Below are 21,371 nucleotides of genomic sequence, written 5' to 3'. Positions count from 1 at the left end.
AATTTCATGGACGTCGACATCAAAATAATTAAGACCACTCCTAACACCCATCAAACGAAGAAAGCGTCTCCGTACATTATCAAGTGAACAGCAATGTCCAATCTGATAAGGTACCCAGATCACAGACCCATATTCCAATATAGGGCGCACAAGTGTCACGTACTTGATGGTACCAGGTGAAAAAGCATTCCTTGATGCACGAGCAATTAGTCCCAATACTTTATTCGCCTTAGTGCAGATAACTGCTATTTCCTCAATGAATATTATGGTTTCTTTGTTGAATGCTCCTTTTTTATTACTTTAAGGCAGCGTACTTTAAGCCTAGAAACAGTCGACGCAGGTAAAGCAGCTGAAACAAGCATTTTAACAGAATATTCTAGCAACCAGTAATAGTCAACTTAGGTATAATCGTGACTACCACTTAACTATCTATGTGTTCTATCCCAAGTTCTCTCCTTATAAAACTCACACTAGTACAAGAATTGCGAGAAGATGATTCCGATAAAAGATTGTAATTTTGTGATATCGCAGTTCAGGCTCGAATTAAGGCAGCTTCTTCTTTTTAACCGTTTTAATAATAACTTTAATATAATCGAAGACTCATTTCAACATTGCGGACAATTTAATCGATATAACAGTAGTATGTATTGGCCACAAAAGAACCTCACTGGTACCAGGAAGGCCATACACAACACACACAGCGTTTAAAACACATTTAACAAATTAATAAAAACAGCTGTAACGATAGATGGAAATTAAATTTTTAAAGGAAATTCAGTATTTTACAGGAATATGAGATATCTCCGCATTATGCCAAAATTTTTAGAACTACGTTAAATCGGTAAATCCCCAAATTTTTGAAGTGGGAGATAAGTATTGAGTGGCCTAAACTCACGAGAGCCATCTAAAATCAGTGGCGTTCAGTTCAAAACTAGGTCCATCGATGAGTAAATTTAGAGAACGAACAGAAATATATTGAAGAAGAATCAAAAACGAAACGAAAAGTTATCTCTTAATTTAACTACTTGTTTGGTTAAAATAAATAAATGCAATTGCTGCTTTGGTACCAAACATTTAGGTGATTTAACTTGTCAATGTGTAATTTTTTCGTGTTGAATGTTAACAAAAATACATTTCATCTCCTTATATGGTTTCGAAACTTTTAGTTCCAAACCTTCAACTCCCTGGGGCTAAAAATTTGAAAACTCTCCTTCTAGACGTAGATCCTCATACTCAGAATGAGTGCCGCAAATAGATGTTTTTGATGATGGAAGAAATGTGAAGAAAACAATATTTTCCGGGCATTTGCCATCATGCAGTTATAAAAAAAAAATCAGTAACACTACGTTTCGAGATCTGCAATCTGATCTCACCCTCAGGTGAATAATGGGTTAGTTAATAATAACTCTAATATAGTTTAAGATAAACGAATCATACCAGAGCATTGTGACACGCATAAGTAAGGTATCACAACCACCATGTTGTGTGCCAACTCCGCTAACTATAAAACATGCACTTAATAACAAAACACTAGACTATTAAAACTGAAATACAGCATACAGGTCAAAATAGGTCTGCACTCGCCGACCAACCACCTAAAACTGACTAGAGGTCAATAGTAAATGGCAATCGTCATTACATAAACAAAATGGCTGCATACAGAGAGAGCGAGGATTTTTTATTGGTTCATTCTAGATGAACTTCTTAAAGCCTCACTGTGATTCCGCATTGGTTTATTACAAATCTCTAAACTGTTTGATATTTTAGGTTTCCTTGGTAGTTCATTTTTCAGAATTGGAAATCATAGCGCCTAATTTCGACTGATGGTTTGCCAATTCAACATATGAAGCCGCGATCAATATTGGCTTGATCCCATTTCATACGACGGTGTTCGGACCAACAATGATGTGCAAGTTTATACTTTTCTGTTAGCCTCTTTCTCACGTTTTCTTCGTGTTCTTTTATACTTACGTTTAGTAGTATTTTTGTCTCGCCTATGTATTCCCTATTGTATACTGAAAACACAGTTTTTTAAATTTTATGTGCCATTTTTTTGTCTAAGAGTATTGTGTGTTTTAAACGCGGTTCTACCTACTCTTCTAAGTTCTCCGATATTTCCAGATTGGTGGGTGCAACTTACTTTTCAATCAACCTGCATGCTACTTTTGATTACACTTATAATAAATAACACTACTTCTTTTACTAAAATATAAATAGTCTGCTATTTCCCATAAACATTTTAAATATACCCTAAAAGCTTAAAAGTATGAGAAATGCCAAGAAACATCACTGCAGCATTATAAATGATATAACCTATAAGAATAATTTAACAATAGTATGCCAAGTGTAAGTCAAATGGTAAATAACTGCTGTTTATATTGTAAATTTAAGTGTGCATAAACAATTTGTTGCAGGGATAATAGCGTTGTTCGGAGTTTTACTTGTTTATACAGTATCTGCAAAAACAATCAACAATCAATAATGAATTTGTTGTTTGTTTTAAGTGGTGATTCAACTCACCTCTATACAAAACAAATCCGTGGGAATAAGGCGTTTTCGAAAAACACAATCAGAAATACTCTTTGAGGAAGTGCCTAATACTGCGTCACAGTTGGCATTAAGTGGCTGGATACAGGGAGGCGAGATTTCAGGTTTCTGGCTCCAAAACAATCTTGGGATCTATTAAAAAAATGATATAGTGCCTCTTGGGAACGTAACCAGTTTACAGTAACAGCATCAACTTCAACGAAATAAGGACCCAAGCCAATGAAGCGTACAAAGGGTTACGCACCGCATGTTCTGACCGATCTGTGATAGTTTCAAAACAATAATAAATATTTTATATATTTGTGTAAATTAAAACGTGTTTTACTCTAAGAACTTTTCATATAATTGTAAAAGAACTCTGAGTTTCTATACGGCACAGTTAAAGCAATTGGGTGGCTAGTGCTCTGCCCATTTCCGCTAGATTAAAGCTCTTCTCGAACGTTAGGACTGTTCAATAGCACTTAACCTTCCACCATTACTTGGTGGACACTTGTGAAAATGTTCTTAAAATAAAATAACAATTACTGTGAAACCTTTCCAGCCCAAATGGCCTTTTCCGTATGAACGGAAATATTACTTCAAGAAATAGCTTTAGCGTGAATTTTAACAATGGTTATGGCGAAAAATAACCGAAAGTAATTAGTAAAGAGTAATATACATCTACCTAACAGTTTATAAAATAGCCTATAGTTTAGGCAGCACTGGCCATAAAGTTGAGCAACAATGGAACGCTAAGTTATTAGTCACTCGAGCGCTCCAGAGACTCCATTCTGAGATAATTCCAAAAACATTAGAAGGCTGTATTTTTTATTACATCTCCATCAATAAATTGTCAGGGTATGTTAACTTAACTGAAACTCATAATCTGTGTTCCAAAGCAAATGGCATAAATTGGGCTTCTGCGAGCCAAAACCGTCCTATTAGGAGATACGGGGCCCGCGTTGGGGAAAGGCGAAAGAATTATTTTTTCAATTAATAGTTTCGATTACAAGGTAATGCTTGAAATATTTACCAGCCAGCCAAAAAATGTGTTGTTTTATTTTCTTAAAAAAGAGCGCGTTTTTAACATATTGGGTAGTTGCCGTGTTACTTGATCAGGATATAGTTTAGTACTTGATATCTCAGATTAACTTCAGCAGTCACCATTGCATAAATACTCTTTAACGTTCTCATTCCAGGATACGTTGCCATGGCCAAAGACAATGGACAGGTGATTGGACCTTTACTACGGTAATGGACCTTATAACCTGTCTTACGAAATAGAGCTGAAAAATATATTTGAATATGAGAAAGTAACAGTAATTTATAATGGTATCAAATGATGAAAAATAAGTTAAATCTGTTCGATTGTCAGTAAAATTAACTCAGCAGATATTATCATAAAATCAGTTACAAGAAATAATACTGCAAGTGTGTCAATTGGTTTTAAACTTCGCATAACAAGAGGGTTGACAAGTGTGGTGTCACTACTTGAGCTTTCTTAATCACTTTCATGACATTCATTTCCGTCATATGAAAGGGATAGAGACCGACTCAGTTTGTGCCTGAATAAAGCTTTGATAAAATATGTAATATAATGTTACTCATAGATGCAGTTTTATGACATACATATACATGTAAATTTGTAGTGTAGCGTTTGAGATCGAAATTCCACTTGGTATTGTATTCCATTCTCCAAAAATAGTATCTTAAAGGGCGGTGACGAGTAGTTTCTTTAAAACATAAGAATATATTCTATCCGAAAACCAATTGCACAATTTAATCCATGAGAGCATCTACAATCACAAGAGAGACTTCATTACGACGCTGAGAAGCCATCAAAGCCGGTTTTAATTAATGTACAGCTTACGGAATAAAGCAGTTAAATTGGACATCGCACCTTTTCACGGGGAGCTCTACAGAAGAAATATTCCAGAGAAACTCGAACACCCTTGTCCCGTAATCCTTTAATCATCCCGTCATTACAAAGCAGGAACACGCGAATTTAAAATGTCATATTTTGTTAATTCTCCACCGTGTAGTTAATTAAATTAGTTAAAATACTGTCGGTATAAGAGTGCAAATTCCCAGGCTACTCATACTACTTCAACGTACAACAAAATGTATAGATAACGTACGTAAGTGGACTATTTAGAGATAAATTATACTTTCAGACATGTATATAGTAATACGCTACTCAACTCAAATGTTCTTTAATATTTCAGATAGGATTAATCGTTTTGTGGCTGGATTTAAACCTTGATGAATAGTATCTTAGCATTTTTGTAAATTACAAATAATTGGCAATTGCCTTATTACAAAAACAGGTTGTATAATAACACACATTTTATTCTACAATATCCTTTGATCTTAGCATTTCGTTAGTATTTTGAAATAATACCAACTGAAAACATAAACGCCATTCATCTAATAATCATTTGCATCTATTTATAAGTTCTGTACAAATAAATGTATTAAACAGATCTTTCGAACATTATAGTCATGTAATTTCTGCTTCTCTTGGTTACAATTGAATTAAACATTTCAAGAGTGTGAAACGACTTGGCGCCCGGCAGTAATTAGTTGGCCTCTTTTATCTCAATGAATACCGCAGTCATCTTTACTAATTGGCGCGCGGGAGCGATGGATAAAGATGGAAATTTGTGTATCTCTACCATTACGCAACACGGCAGAATGGGGTCACCGAACTAGATGTTTTTATTACCCACTTAATCTTTTCACCAGTAACATCTAGCCTTCCTACATCTCCAAATGCTTTATAAATTAACGTTGAGATTCTGACATCTCTTTATCAGACAACTTCTTTGTGGGTGCAAATGCTTTGTGTAGTACCACAGCAAAAAACGATTCACCGAGTTTTCTGAACTACGAGTAATTATATGAAGTCGTAATTCTTATATAATTACTTGGGTCTCTCGTCAAAAGAAGGTTCCATTAATATATAATGTATTTTATTTTCGTTATTCGTGATTTAATTGGCATATTAAATTTATTAAGTAACGGTTTGTGTGGCCAACTATTATTCTTTTATTACAATATGCAAAAAAAAAAAAAAAAAAAAAAAAAAAAAAAAAAACAAAACAAAACACCTATCGTTAATTTTCTTCCGTTTTAGTTTTGCTAGCAAACATGGCAAGTATCAAAATATTGGCTGACACTAATCTACTTATTTTCTTCCTGAAGAATATATACCGAGTGTTCCAAATTTGATACACACTGAAGGGTCTTGGAAACTATAAGAGATACAGCAAAGATTAAATAGATATAGTTGTGCGCAATAACAAGATCAACAAATACTCGTATAGTTACGTTAATTATTGGTTGCGTCGTTCACTATCTGCGCTCAAAACACACAGCTTTCTTATTATTACCTATAAACGACCGTTTTTTTACATTGAAAAAATACAATATTTATATTGTACTATATATTATCCTATGCTTTCCTTGTGGGTTTTGTTACATAATTCATAAAATCAAGTTTTTTGTATTGTAGTTTAAAGGGAATTGTGCTATACTATTTAGATGATTGGGAAACCTGACTGATATTTCACTGCACACAGTGTTAAAATCAGCTGTTTAGTGAAACCAAAGTTATATGACAAGGTCAGTCCAAAGTAGACTGTTACTGATATTTTTGTGGCTGATTAGCATGTTAGTTTCAAGTTATATCATGCTTTATAATCTTATAAAATAAATAAAAACCATCATATAACAATACTTAAGCCTAATTAATTTTTTAACGCAACTTAGTTTATCTAACTAAAAATAATATAATAAATAACTTAATTGTTTTATTTAACAGGTATGTACATGTAAATAGCTTTTAATTTACAAAACGTTTTCAATATTGTCCCTTCTCTGCATCATGCACATGCAAATATTTCAACAATGCGTATAGCTTTGCACGTTAGACTTTGTTAGGGAATAAAAAATAAAAAAAAAAATCAAATAGGTAAGTCTTGTGAACGTGCGGATCAGCGGACATTCAGTTAAAGCAACATAAGTAGCGTTACAAATTTAATTAGGTTGTTTAACTATTTTATTGATTATTATTATCTTTTTTATAAGACTATAAAATATTATACTTTTTAAAAACTAATATCCTGTTGTGCTAATCAGTCACAACAAATCTCAGAAACAATAATATTTAGACTGACCTTGTCATATAATATTTTTTAAACTAAATAGCTGATCCCAACAATATGTGCAGTGAAATATCAGTCAGGATTACCAACCATCTGAATAGTATTAAAATACCTTCGAACAACCAAACAAAAAGTGGATTTTTATTAATTATTTGACGAAACTCAATAGGATAAAATATATCCTATTCTACACATCAGTACAACAGTAACAAATGGATCATTGCATTAAAAGAATACTGACTTGAAGTCTACACGTCCAGTTTGCTAGTCTTTAAGAATTGTTCATTACAATGTTTAAAACCTAGGAGAAAATTCATACAGATTTTATGTGAAAAACGTTCCAATATAGTTACTAATAAGAGAGCTATGACAGTTTGAAAATGTTGATGAAAAACAGTTTTTGAGCTCAGCGAGTGAATGACGCAACCAATAATAATAACTTATTATTAATAACTTAACCAATAACTTAACCCTTTTGATTTTTTGTTCTTGTTACTACGCACACCTTTGTCAGTGTAATCTGTATCTCTTATAGTTTCCAAGATCCCTTAAGTGTGCATAAAATTTGGAACACACTGTAGATGTATAAAGTAATTGAATAGTCCTGGATACCTTAAAGCTACACATATTAAATGCTGTTTTAAAAAGTGCAGTTCTTTCATTCAAAAATTAATTATAAGAATGTTTTTCCATGAATTAAATGTAACAGAATTCAAAATGGCCTCTTATTTGGGTAGGCACCTTTACTTCTCATCAAAGCAGCCCCAAAAAATCAGAAATAGCTATCCGTATCCATCCTATCGTATCGTTAATATATCCCGTAATGCGTATACATTAATTAAATACTTACCAAATACTACATTTCAGGTTAATTGTGAAAAAATGGGAAAATCTCCACCCTGCAACCCATTGCCGGTACCTTAGATGAAGTATGGCTCTAGACACCGCAGCGGTTAACGATTGTCATTGAAAATGTCTATAACTCCTTACGCCATTGAAAGTCACTGTAATATACGTGGAAGTCAATGCGCATAGAAGTAGTCAGACTCTCTCTACAGTGCTATGAGATTAGTTATAGTATTGAGTAAGAAACTCCCCTCCAGCAACACAACGCGTCTCGTCGCACCAAGACCGGAAGCTTGAAATTCCAAGAGGGAGTCATCGGGAAGCCTTACCAGGCCAACATTTGCATGAATTGGTGTCAGGGTCACGGGCACTTGAGCAACACATGCACTGTACAGAGTTTCACAATACATGTTATCGGCATCATGTTGCACACATAAGCACAAGCACACACTCACACAACGAGAGTTTACTTCTAGCTGGTTTATACTTTCTTGTTGAACCTGTAGTGGAAACAGTAAAACCGAAGTGTTACTTAAACTTGGGCGCCCAACTGATGCAGGGGCAACATATCAATAACCACAAATGACGATATTGTGGCCAAAACCCCTGGTCCGTATGTGTGGAGGATGGCTGTTGGAGGGGTGGGGTGGTGCTTCCTTAATGTCAAAGGTTTTTTAAAGCCTAACACTAGGGAGTATTGTCTCCCCTGCCTCCTTTGACTGGAAGAGGTAGGCACAGAGCTGCTCCCCTTCTTCCAAAATGGCATGACTGAGAAAGGGACCGTGAACCGTCTTTGTGGGATCTTAACAGACGGCGACCCCTACGCCAAACTTACTCATCCTGAATATCCTGTCACCAGGAAGCCAGATCCTTTAAGGACTGATTGCAATAATGGGTTTCCTCACCTTGTCCTAAGTAAAACAACACACACTACAGAGGTGTCGCAGGTGTTTTCGTCTTGAAGGAGGGTTAAACCAACCATTTTAATATCAAACGGACAACTAAATCTTGCATTTAAAATAAGTTTCATACAAAAAAATATAAAAGCTATATAAAAAAATCGTGGATGAGCTAAGTTATAACATACTTTTTCGCTGTTTAATCTGTGTGATATTTTGAGAGACACAAAGATAGTAAACTTGAACTTTTGCCTGTTAATGTCTCTCGTGCTCTAGACGATGTTTAATAACATTTTTATACTTATTTATATCTAGGTTGAATACGATATAAAAATATCACTATAAGTATAATCATGGAAAAGAGAGATTTTCATGAGCAGTGTCAATTAGTAGAGAGCATTGAAGTAATCACCTCAATGTACTATGGTTTAAATCATGGACTATGGGTTCGATCCGAACTGATAAAACCAGTATTTTATAAACTGCAAGTTAGGTATTGGTTAGTGAAAAATATATTGAAAATAAGAATATTTAATATTAAACCTTGTATTTTAAGTATTGAATACATTTAAAAATAAAATTTATCATTTATTAGTTTATTTGTGTTATTGTGTACAATTCATGTAAAAATAAACTATTATAATGAAATCAGCAAGTGAACGCTTCCCGTATTTTTAATGTCGCTAAACTAAAATACTCTCACCAACGCTAAATGTGAATTATCCCTTACACAGTAACCGGTTCTGGTTTTAGTCACAGGTTTACTAGCATCAGATTTACATAAAATATGGGTTCTAAGCCGAGAACCACTTATAAGTAGTAAACTAAATGCTTTGTTAAGTACATTACCTGAAGCAGTCCAGATCGCACATGCTTAACCCTTCTGATTAGGCTAAGTAGGTATTTTATTTGCAATCTATAGTAGTCTTGGCTTAGAGCTAATCAGTGTGGTCTGTCGTCGTAGGCGGGTATGTGTGGGGGTGGAGTGGGTCTACAAATCTGAACTATTTGCAACAGTACGGGTACCGTTCATACCCATCCAGCAATTCCAGTATTGGCATAAAGATCAGCCCCGTTTGATATGTTTACAACGGTCGGATGATCGTTTTAGTTGTTTGATCGTATGGGACAAAGATAAAATATGTATTCACCGTATTCGTTATCAATCAAAAGTTAGATTTTAGAATTGATATTTTTTATAGATTGTTTTGGTGAATCTATATGAAGACAATAATACTTATATTACTAATACATTGATTTAAAAAACATTGTACGCAACCAGAATAATTCCTATATTGTATTTGTTATATTTACCATGGCTATGTGTTCAGTGTATTCATAAAACATGAAAAGAGCTACTAAACAATTGATACGTGTAACCTAAAAATGAATTGCTGGTTGCAAAAGGATTAAAAATTATAGATTGTCTAATAAATAACCTAAGTCTACCAAAGATTATTTGTGATGAGTACCCATTTTAGATATATTACTCAGAAATTGGTTTGCTTGGTGATTTTGCATAGTATCTCATTGAAACCTTTAAATTGAGGTAATACTCAATGGATCCTCTCATTTAAAACTTTTGAGCTACTCTCTTCCTCCCGCTATTTAAAGAAGGGGGGGGGGGTTTAGTTTTTAAACCCATCAAAAACGTCCTCAGACGATGCTATTATATATCATAAAGGAGACAGATGGAAGGATGGACTTTTGAAACACCCGGTATAGTTTATTTTCTGGTTGAGGTTGCTCAGAATTGGGCTGCAAGCACAGGCAATATTTAACGAGCAAGTGATAGAACTTAGAACATTGCGTACATTGCGTTCTTCTTCGGCATTGTAGCGTGACCATTTAACATGTTCTTTGAAGAATTAATTTGCCGTTACTGGCAACACTGATCGGTAACTTCTGTATTGGCCGCAGATGCCACATCACACGTATTGGTGGTCAATTGGCGTTTTTGTTGTGGAAGCCAATCGTTTGCGAGTTCACTGAACGATCAAGATCAAAAGATCCAATAGGTACTCGTATGTCCGCAAACCGCTTTGTTTTGGGATTGCTTGTGTCATGGACATCAATATTGTCATCAAGATGAATTGTAAGTGAGATTTTATCGGATAGAACATTCTGTTATCCGCTGTTCTCATCTCCCACCCAAGTATATTCTAACCCAGATGCAGTATTTACCCATTTTTTGTTACTAAACCATGCACCTATTTGTTAATTGTAAAGTCTTGTGTCTATTTATGTTGTTGTAGTGCTTGCATTTTATTACTGTTATTTAAGTTTTTGAAACTATTAGTGTTGACTGTCAAGTTATTATTGTCAATATTTAAGTATTATTGTAAATTATTATCTATTTAAATGAATTAAGTATATTGTTGACATCATACCGATAGAATCTTGTACGTGTGATGTTTTTTCTTTGGTAGCATATGCAGATTGTTAAATGTATTAATTTGTTGATTTCTCTATAGTTTACTTGTTGTTTTTGATCAAATCTGTATTATCGTTGATTCATTTACGTAGGTCTAAGCACGCTACGTTGTTATTTAAGTCATGATTTCTAGTAGTGCTCAATACTAATTTAGTATTACTTGTTAATTACAATATTATTACTAAGTTTGTTTAATGTAATGACATTGCTGTTGATAGTTAAATAAATAGAACAAAAGTGAGATTCTAATTTTCAAAAAGAAACGTTTCCATTACCCACACTATTTAATTATTGTTTCCATTAGAAACAATAATTTCACAGAAGTGCTGCTTCAAGTACATATATTGGATGTACTGAGATCTAATTTAGTAGATAGTGCGTACTTTAGTATAAGTGTAAGTGTGTTTCTTATAAAACACTTTCTGCTATAATTTAATCTTAGCTTCATGTTTACTACAGCCAATGCAGCATTATGGGTTTATAAAGAAATAAAAAATCCTATTTTAAAATGTATTTACAAAACAAAACTACTGAAACCGGACATACAGGTACATAAATAATGTTTTAATTAACAGCATCGTAAACAGAAATGTGGGTTAGTAACATAAAATAAGAAATTTATGATAGCATTAGCAATATGACATCACAGATCCTTGTTTAATTCACCCGTGTTCAGCGGCACCAGCAGCTATAGTGGCTATTTTATTCCGCCACTAAAGTTATGGCCACTTCCTAGAACTCTAGTCATGATTTTATTTATCAGCCAACATGTTAGGACTAAACTCTCTGAGAATACCAATGTTTGAATTGTCTATAAATAGAGCTATAAAACAGTTTAAAAAATAGGAGGTTAACAGTGAGGGAAGTCTAAATTTAACTTAATAAATCAAACCGTTTTTATCAGACGTCTAAAATTGCCACATAATAGTGAAAACTATACGAATCGAGTACTTCTACAGACCGTTACTTGATTCATTACTTCTGTAAACAAAGAAATAGATTTTTCACTGAAAATATAACGAGTAACTCTGAAGTGTTGGACTTCAAAGATTACTGTGGTCAATGAACTGTTTGCATGGGAACGTACAGAACAGTGTTATTCCAAATGCTGGATGGACCGATCTACCGCAGAGAGTGTGGAAGAGACATGAAGCGAGACGTGTAGGAAACCGCAGATAGGTTGGTGTGAACTGTGCACGATACCTGATCCCACTGCTTACATGTTACCGACACCGCGATCAGACTGGGCGCTGGCGCTGGTCACCGATCGTCTGACCCGCTGGTCAGCTCATGTGACAACTATAACCGTTGCTTGTCTTGGCGCTCCGCTCCGGTTCTACATGTGTAGGCGTCAACAAGCCTACTTTTTGTACGTGTATATTACACTCTGGCAGTTTTGTAAGATATGTGGAGGCTTTTTGAGTTTTGCACGCTAGTTTAATCTTTTAATGTGGTCTCCTGCAAGGGCTGCTGACACATCCAGCGCTCATTCTACTCCCGGGAACATTCTTAAAAAAGAAATCAAATTTTTATTTTCGTCCACTAGGCTCTAAAATATCCCAGAAAATGTAATGATTCTCAAAGTCACACCTAGTTTTGCCGAAGGTTCACGCAGTGGTGCACAATCCTGAACAAATAATTCGCAGTTTAGTGCTGCAACTGTCCAAAGATTGGGTCTTCGTGTACGATTAACCTTGCTACAAACGGATATACATTAGGCACCGAGTTATATGTGCGTAAAAAAGTGATGGTAATATAGTAAAATGTGACTTTAGAAACGTTTTACTCTGCTGTAAACAATTATTTACGTTTTATATTATTTTTTTATGCTGTAGATATTATAAACGTTTTAGGCATCATATTTGTAATTGTGATTATATTTATTTCATATAACATAAAATATAGAAATACCTTATTTTTAAAATTCTTCAGATATTTATTCACATTAAATCAAAACTATATTTATTTATTCAGAGCATTGTTAAAAAAAAATATAATTCTTATTTAAAATAATAAAATAAATTGGTTGAAGAAATATATTGAAATGGTCTCTTCCAATTATCTTGCTTTTTAATATTACTTCAAGTGAATTGTATTCAACAAACAGAGGTATTCATATAAATTTCACTTTTCAATTCGAGAACCTTTCAAAGATGCACTATTCCCCACACAATTCTGGGATGCACACTTCTATAGCAGCGATATAATACATTAGAAATTAAATCAAATAATGAGTAACCGTTTGTAATTAGGCAGAACATTTTTATTCGACACATTAATGAATCACAATAATTACACGTTTGGGGGCACAAATTAACACGTAGGACTTTATTCGTGTAAGGTGTGGATTGAATAATATCCCCTAGGGATCAAACTAGTATTTTAAATAGATCACTTACGTCACAAACTAAACATCAGGCACACAAATAACTTTTACATTTTTACGTTTTAAATGCTCTTCAATACGGAAATAAGAGTATTAGTTACATGAAAGACGTTAATAGTATTACTCAAAAAAGACTGTATCAAAGATTTCACAAAATGAATTATTAGTTCAGAGAACACCGTATTTCAGACCTCACTCCCTTAATGCATGGTAAATTGGATTTAGTGGATTAAGAACTATATTTTATTCTAGTTACTTTTTATATTAGTATACGACAATGTGTAATATTACAGATAGGAAAGGCAATGCGGGAATAGTTATAGTCATAGATACTTTACAAAGAGACAATTTACATGATACAAGTTGCCTATTCAAATTGATAAAAAGTATACAAAGCATATCAGTTTATTAATAAATAAATCAACCAAAACAGCACAGGGCTGTCTAAAGTGCATGAGTAAGGTGTTCGAATGAGAAATATTGTCTATCAGGTGTAAGATTTAAAAGAAAAGCAGAGTTTTGGAAGTTTGTTATTTTAATTTTACAAATACAGAGCACAAAGTTTCTAGGATTTGAATTTCTTCTATTTTATACAGGTATTCAGGAGTGAAAACAGCAACATCTATTACTCCACATCCATCACAGACAAATGATGATCAAGGATTCCTTTCCTACTGTTCACAAGTAAACTAACCTGTGTGCCAACCGCAGAGAGTTTGTACTACTAGCTCCTTACAATCAACAGCAGACCTGAATATCAAGGCACTTCATTCAGGTGACGTTGGTGAGATACGATGAATGGAAAATGTAATCTAACGTCAAAGAAGGGCATATAAAGGAGGAATTTTGAACCTACGACTCCATTTTTCTGTCTGAAATTTTGACGACCTCCAACTAAAAGATTGCAATTATAGGAAGGGGAAAGTGGAGCGTTCGACACCAGTAAATACATAGTGTATTTATTTACTTGTATCCTGTAAAATGCTGTGGTTTTATTTTATGGCATTCCCTCATTAAATATTAGATAAAAACTACATTTATTCTTCCAATATTAAAAGTACGACAGTAAAATCGTTAATACGTAACGTGAAAACAAAATCAGTATATAATATTTTTCATCGCGTTAGAAAGCCTGTGCACAAGTGCGATCAGCCTGTGCTGCTACATGCGGGATATTTTATGAATGATGACTTCTGTCTGCCCGACCTAACCTGTAAGTTTCTTTCTCTTCGCGTGTTTATTTTGCTGTTTTGAATTAGTTAAACGTTGTAATTGATACAACTTAGTATATTAAACAAATTTTTAAGTAAACGTGATCAATGTTCAAATCTTCTTTAATCCCACGATTTTTGTATATTGGCCCTTAATCAACTAAGAGTATAAACAACAATTATTGTTTACATATCAATGTACTTCTATTATATGTAGTCTATTCTCAAATCTTATTCTCTGCTTTTTTTTGGTGCAAACATATATAGCATTTGCATCGCGAATAAGTCGAACATGACCTGTGGCTTAAGAGGACATGTAACCAACACGCTTGGTTCTAGGAGTTAATTTATTGGATTTTTATGTTAGCTTAATTTTACACCATTCGTCGAGATGAGATAATTTATAGCATACTGTTCATAATACGATGTAAAAGCGTATTTTACTTACTTTGGAATATCACCAATTTTGGGATGGCGGCCACCCCTGCGGCATGGTGCTGAGGAAATCACCGTGGAGGCGGTAGTGTTGCCAACCCACCCACAAGTAGCTGCCGCTGTAACATACAAGAACAGCATGAACAAGGAGGTTATGATACATAACTGCACCATGTTATAAATTTACTAAAGACAGCCACACTTTAGATTTGCTCATTTATTCATATAAAATTTTTAATCACCCCTATTAAATTTTCTCTCAAAAACTTTCATTTATTTAGCTCTGCGTGCGCCCCCCCCCCCACACACACACACACAATATTTTAGAAAAAGTTCTCTCTAAAGAACATTTAACTGGAATGAAACATAATTATTGTAATTAATTGGTTCAATGAAAACTTATTAAAGTTCATCCAACTACATTATTTTGTCTAATTACCTTGATTGTACTTGAGATAACTCGGTAACCACATTGCTGTGTATCATATCTCTAAGTGAATTTAATCTATCATTATTCATATTTGTATTGAAATAAACTGACAAATTCTTTAAGTAGGCCGAACGAATTATAAATAAATGATTCCCAAGCGGAATGTTTTTTTAATAATGATAAACAGTGATATTTTATAAATGTGGACTGGGTATTTGGAGGCCTTATTAATACAGCACTAAAATACCAGCTTATCTGAAGAAATAAAAAAAAACAATTGTTTCTTTGAGCATTAATCCTGACCTAACAACAATACTGAATTGCAAAAGTATTTTGGTACTTATCAGTATTATATACAACAACGACAAAAAAATGCTATATATATCCATATAATTTGATTATATGTAAAGCTGACAAAGGTAACTCAATTGTAATTTTAAACAAAACTGATTATACAGATAAAATAGACAACTTTATTTCTAATAACAATATTACAAAACTAAATAATGATCCTACAGAATCCTTTCAAAAAGATATCAAGAAATGCATAAACAAAATTAATCATATTTTTCCGAATAACAAAAAACAGGAATTAAAAATGATGAAACCTTCTGCACCAATCCTCAAAGGTTTGCCAAAAATTCACAAAGAAAACTACCCAATAAGACCATTAGTAAATTTTCAAAATGCTCCTTCTTATAATTTAGCAAAATACTTGGACAGCAAAATTAAAGAACATTACAAATTTAAAACTGACATAAGACTGAAAAACAGCATTGACCTAGTAAACAAAATTAATTATATAGATATACCAAACAATAGTAAGTTTGTATCCTTCGATATAACAAATTTATACACAAATGTTCCAATCCAAGAAACAATGCTTATAATTAAAAATAATTTAACAGAACAGAACATTCTAAATACACAAGAAATTGAAGAAATACTTGAACTCACAAAAGTAACTCTAAGACAAAATTACTTTACATTTAACAACAATTACTACATACAACATGAAGGATTACCAATGGGATCACCACTATCCGGATTATTGGCTGATATATTCCTTGACAACATAGAAGACAAATTCATACTAAGCGATAAAAACAAACATCTAACACAGATAATTTATTATTACAGATACGTTGATGATATAATATGTCTATTCAAAGGAAATGAAAGACAAATAGACATATTCAAAAACTACTTAAACCAAATCCATCATAATCTAAATTTTACCAGTGAAATTGAAGAAAATAATGCAATAAACTACCTTGATTTAACTATAACCAAGATCAACAAAAAACACAATTTCAAAATTTACAGAAAACCGACATACACAGATTTAGTTATTCCTTCCTCATCGAATCACCCATATCACCAAAAAATGGCTGCATTCAAATCAATGATCGACAGATTACACAAAATTCCAATGACAAATGAAGATTTTTATAAAGAATTAAACATTATTAAATACATAGCCCAAAATAATGGATATAAACCAAGCAAGATTGATATATTATTGAAGAATTACAAAAAGAAAGAAAATAAGAAGAAAGAAGAAAGAAATATCAAATACATTCAATCAGACTACCTTGGTAAACATTGCCACAAAATTAACAAATCATTTTATAAACAAGGATATCAATTGGCATTCAAAACATCGAACAACCTTGGACTTTTAATCAAAAACAAAAGCAATTCAACAAACCAAAATCAAAATTCAAAATTCAACAATAGTGGAGTATACAAATTAAATTGCAACGATTGTCAATCCCACTATATTGGACAAACCGGCCGATCATTCAAAATTAGATTTAATGAACACATAAAAGCATTGAAAACATCATCAAATTCAAAATATGCAGACCATTTAAACAACACCGGCCATACATACACTAACATCGAAAACAATCTTGAAATTTTACACACAAGCAAAAAAAGTCGCATATTATCCACTTTAGAACATTTTGAAATTTACAAAAGTGCCAAAATTAATCATAATATATTATTAAATGACAAAGATTTTCTAACAAAAAATTTATTATTCGATAGACTTTTAAACAATATACAATGAATGATCTCACATAAAATTAAATACAACAAATTTAGCCACCAAGGTAGTAAAAAACACATGACAAATTGATTTTAATTATTTATTTTAACTTAACCTTATTTGTACCTGAAGATGGAATCAATGATTCCGAAATGTACATTGTACGTAAAATAAAAGTATAAAAGTGATAAAAGTTTATTAATATTATGCTATATATATCTTTTGCGAATATTCACGTTTGCTGAGGAGGGTTTGTAAATAATTTTTGGTGTATATTTAAGGTCTCTTATAATCTAAAATTGAAACTGACGTAATGCTGGTTTTGGAAAGAAAATATCTTATGCTTTATGGGCATCTTCTAATCCCTGCCATTAAAGTACGATCGTTAATTTATTTTTTTGCTCTGTAAATATACCAAAAGCTACTGAGTTTTCAAATACAAGAGTTTGACAAAAATGGACGAGGATGCTCTTTAAAAAATCTTACTTTTTATGCCTGGTATTGTATTGTCGCACAGAAAACGTAGAGAAACTTAAATCTGTATTAGTGATGACATGACATATAGTTTCAATAAGGTTCTTTATTGTGCAAAACATAAAAATAATACAGTAGGATGGCCAGTTCTGTAGATAAAACAAATGACATTTTTCAGCCTGATGACTCATCGAAATAGTTTATATTTAAGAGCAAGAAGCTCTTAAGATTAGGTCCTTGTGGACCAATATAAACTTACCTGTATACTATGCGTATTAAAAGTTTTAGAGTAGGGGAAAATGTCTCAACAGCTAACCTATATATCTACATATGAGGTAGAGCAATATTTTAGTAGCTGCGGTTTAAGTATCACTCAAGACCAATGAGTGCCTACTTAAATCATGTACTTGATTACAAGAGTGGTTATCATTAATTTGAGCCATTGATACAGGGAAACGAGTTGACAGCCAAACGCCATATTCTGCAATACTGGTGTTCTGAAATACGAAAGCTTCTATGACGTCTCGTACATAATAAAGAATACGTTTTATGCTGACCCAGTGATCCCTTTCGTAAATATTCTACTTGCCTTATCGAAAGGTTGCCACATGTTTCAGTTCTCGTGTTCTCATTTAACTACTCGTGGTTATGTGAAGTAAAGTAATTTTCTACTTATACATTGCAAATTGTTAGACTAAACGGCTAAAAAATAAAAGTAACAATAATTTGTCACTCCAATTTATGAATTTAACTAATATCAATACCATCTAAACATTACATGATCATGAAAGTGACTTACTGTACAAAAGTGATGAATAAGAGAAGGTTTTAGAATGTTAATTTCATTAAAATTGGTTCGATGTCGTTAAGAATTCGTTAACGAGTCTTCCCGTGTCTCTATTCTCTCCAAGATCTGCACGATTTTATAATAGGAGCATATCGAGCTGCTCTATTCAAGAAAAATGTTTTACATTTTCTAATGAAACTTTTTCTTGGCTTTGTGGGGTAATACAATTCTTTTCTTGAGATCATTATAATTGTTAGGAAACAAATTACGTATCATCGTTGTTATAAGCATTAATGAACCCAATGATTGTACAACGTTATTGTCCATTAATATTTGAGCTGGTATTATGGAATGATGGAACTCTCTGTCAGAGGCGGGAAAGAAGGGAAAATGTCCCATAAAATTCTTTCTAAAAGGGATTCATTTCAAAAATTTTTAAACTCAGAAGGAATACATGTTGTTATGTATTGATTGAAATTGTAATACGATCTGAATTCGGATTGTACTGTAGATAAGTGTTTAAAGATAAAGTTTAAGTTCATGCATGGTAAAAACAAGTAAAGAATCAGTAGTTGTTCTATTCTAACTAATGTAAAATCTATTAATAAACTAACATTAAATTAGACTAGGAAATAAATGGCATGATTTGATTTGTATTGGTATATTATATTTTTATTAAAGTTTGGCCAAAAACATTATTCTAACTCGGACAGATAATTTCTTCATACAGTTCTTCTATTCCTCGTACTTCTACTTCCATGAGTATGACTACGTGATCAACGTAAATAACAGAATCAGTTGGAGAGATTGGAGAAGCTTCAAGTCACCAAAAACTATTAATTGAGTTATGTTTACATACTATTTTTATTAGATATTTTAAAATTTTAAGAAAAAAATAAATTAAAATTATAAAACTAGCCCATTTTAAATTACAATTTGTATTTTCAAACTAGGAATTTAGAATTCTGAATGTGGTAGGCACCCTATAAACCGCTCGTCTGATTAACAGCCTCTTTCCAAGAAGATATGATTGAAGACTGTTGAAAATCCACTCATTTCTCTGTTTTCATACATGTTAGTGTTTTTACTGCCTTTTTGTAGTAATGGGGGCAGTGAATGACATCTAATTTGCGCGAGTAAACAACGTTTTGTTATACCGAATTTCTTTATAAATATAATAAATTAAATAACATTTTTGATATGATCAATCGAATAACTGCAATAGTTATTTCATCTTTCTGAGGTTGATTTTTACAATTTGGAGTGTAACCAACTTTTACGTTTCCAACCTGTCTATTATGGTCGGTTGAGAAGGAGGCTACTGCATTATGGAGATGTAAGAAGCAACCATTCTCACTCGTTCGTTTTGCGAATGTCTCAGAGCACAGGACTGCAGTATTCGATAAATCTTTTCATGCAATGATTTACAAAGCCTTCCGCAACATCTCTTCTATTGAGAGCCGTCCTCCGTTTGTTGCAAAAACTGAAAGATATCTATTTAAGCGATTAGCCAGGGTTGGTTCTGTCTAAGATGCTGTAAGTGTAGTAATGGCGGAAAGACGAATGTGAGTGTTTGTTCACGAAGTAAACCATATGGAGACAATGATGATTTAAATTTTAATTGTGATTATTAATTGCTGCACATAATAAGATAATAATAATAATGTTTTATGACTGTCCATTAATCTCTTCTGCCATAAACAATGAACTGATTTTCAATTAAATAGACCTATACGTTAATTGAATAATGGCTTGGACCTTGATACTTATTCCTGTACTATCATTTTGCGAATTGCCTGGCCTGTGAATGAAATCCACATTTTAATACTAAACAACACTTTAAAACATATCAACTAGGTGAGGATATTTTGCTTTTTCTATTTCTATTATGAGTGGAACTTTGTCATCACTTCATACTTCTTGCACTCACTTAAATAAACATTCCTTTTATTTCAAAAGTACGAAATTAGTTTTGAATCTTTAAACATAGTTTGAACGTGACAGTACTAACTACACTAACGTTTATTACTTCTAAACCATACAGTGATCCTAAAAGTTAAACAACGATGTAATCATATCGGATACAACAATTAATGAGTTACCCTACATATCATATTACATAAAAACTATCATGTTAACAACTCCAATTTAATTTATATTTTAATTTATGCTGATAATATTTTTGTTATGGTTATGTTGTAAAATACTGACTCCAAACCTTTTTCATCGGTAGAAGCCAAATTTGTTCTGTAGTAAAAAGACAAACATGAAGGGACGTCGGTAAAATCACATGGGGACCAGATTGCTGAAAATGAGTACTTATAAATCTGTATTTAGTGACAAAAAAATCATTATCTGGCAAAAATACGTTACCCGATGGTTCATAAAAAAGGTAGACGGGCTTTAACTAAGGAGAAATACCTAGTGTGCAAGCCATTTAGACACTGTACTTTCAATACACGTCATCACACGAACAACCTACACACATTCGTTGCCCTAATACAGTGCCTAGTAAAGCCAGCAATCTTAACTAAGTGAGTTATTCTGTCGGTGACCTCACCAGGATAGGCGGACTCACTCGTGTCGTAGAACGTCGTGAATCATACCCGAAGCACTATCCTGAATTTAGATTAGTGTACGTAATATTATTAGTTAGATACTGTACTCGACTGTAATTAATCCAGCTGCATCTCTGATGATGACCCACTATCAAAAACGCCT

General features: G+C 32.9%; 1 protein-coding gene across 1 annotated transcript in view; it reads right to left on the bottom strand.

Annotated features, from left to right (window-relative positions):
• The window catches only part of LOC124369166 (calcium/calmodulin-dependent protein kinase kinase 2), a 191,778-nt gene that overhangs the window by 99,621 nt on the left and 70,786 nt on the right, over window positions 1–21,371 (bottom strand). Inside the window, exon 3 of the mRNA XM_046826961.1 lies at window positions 14,917–15,022. Within this exon, the coding sequence (XP_046682917.1) occupies window positions 14,917–15,022 (106 nt within the window). The remainder of the gene's footprint in view (window positions 1–14,916; window positions 15,023–21,371) is intronic.

The sequence above is a fragment of the Homalodisca vitripennis genome, chromosome X (genome assembly GCF_021130785.1).
Source record: "Homalodisca vitripennis isolate AUS2020 chromosome X, UT_GWSS_2.1, whole genome shotgun sequence".
In the NCBI taxonomy this organism is placed as follows: domain Eukaryota; kingdom Metazoa; phylum Arthropoda; class Insecta; order Hemiptera; family Cicadellidae; genus Homalodisca; species Homalodisca vitripennis.
The sequence above is the reverse complement of the archived record's forward strand: the minus strand, read 5'-3'. Positions and strand labels throughout refer to the sequence as shown.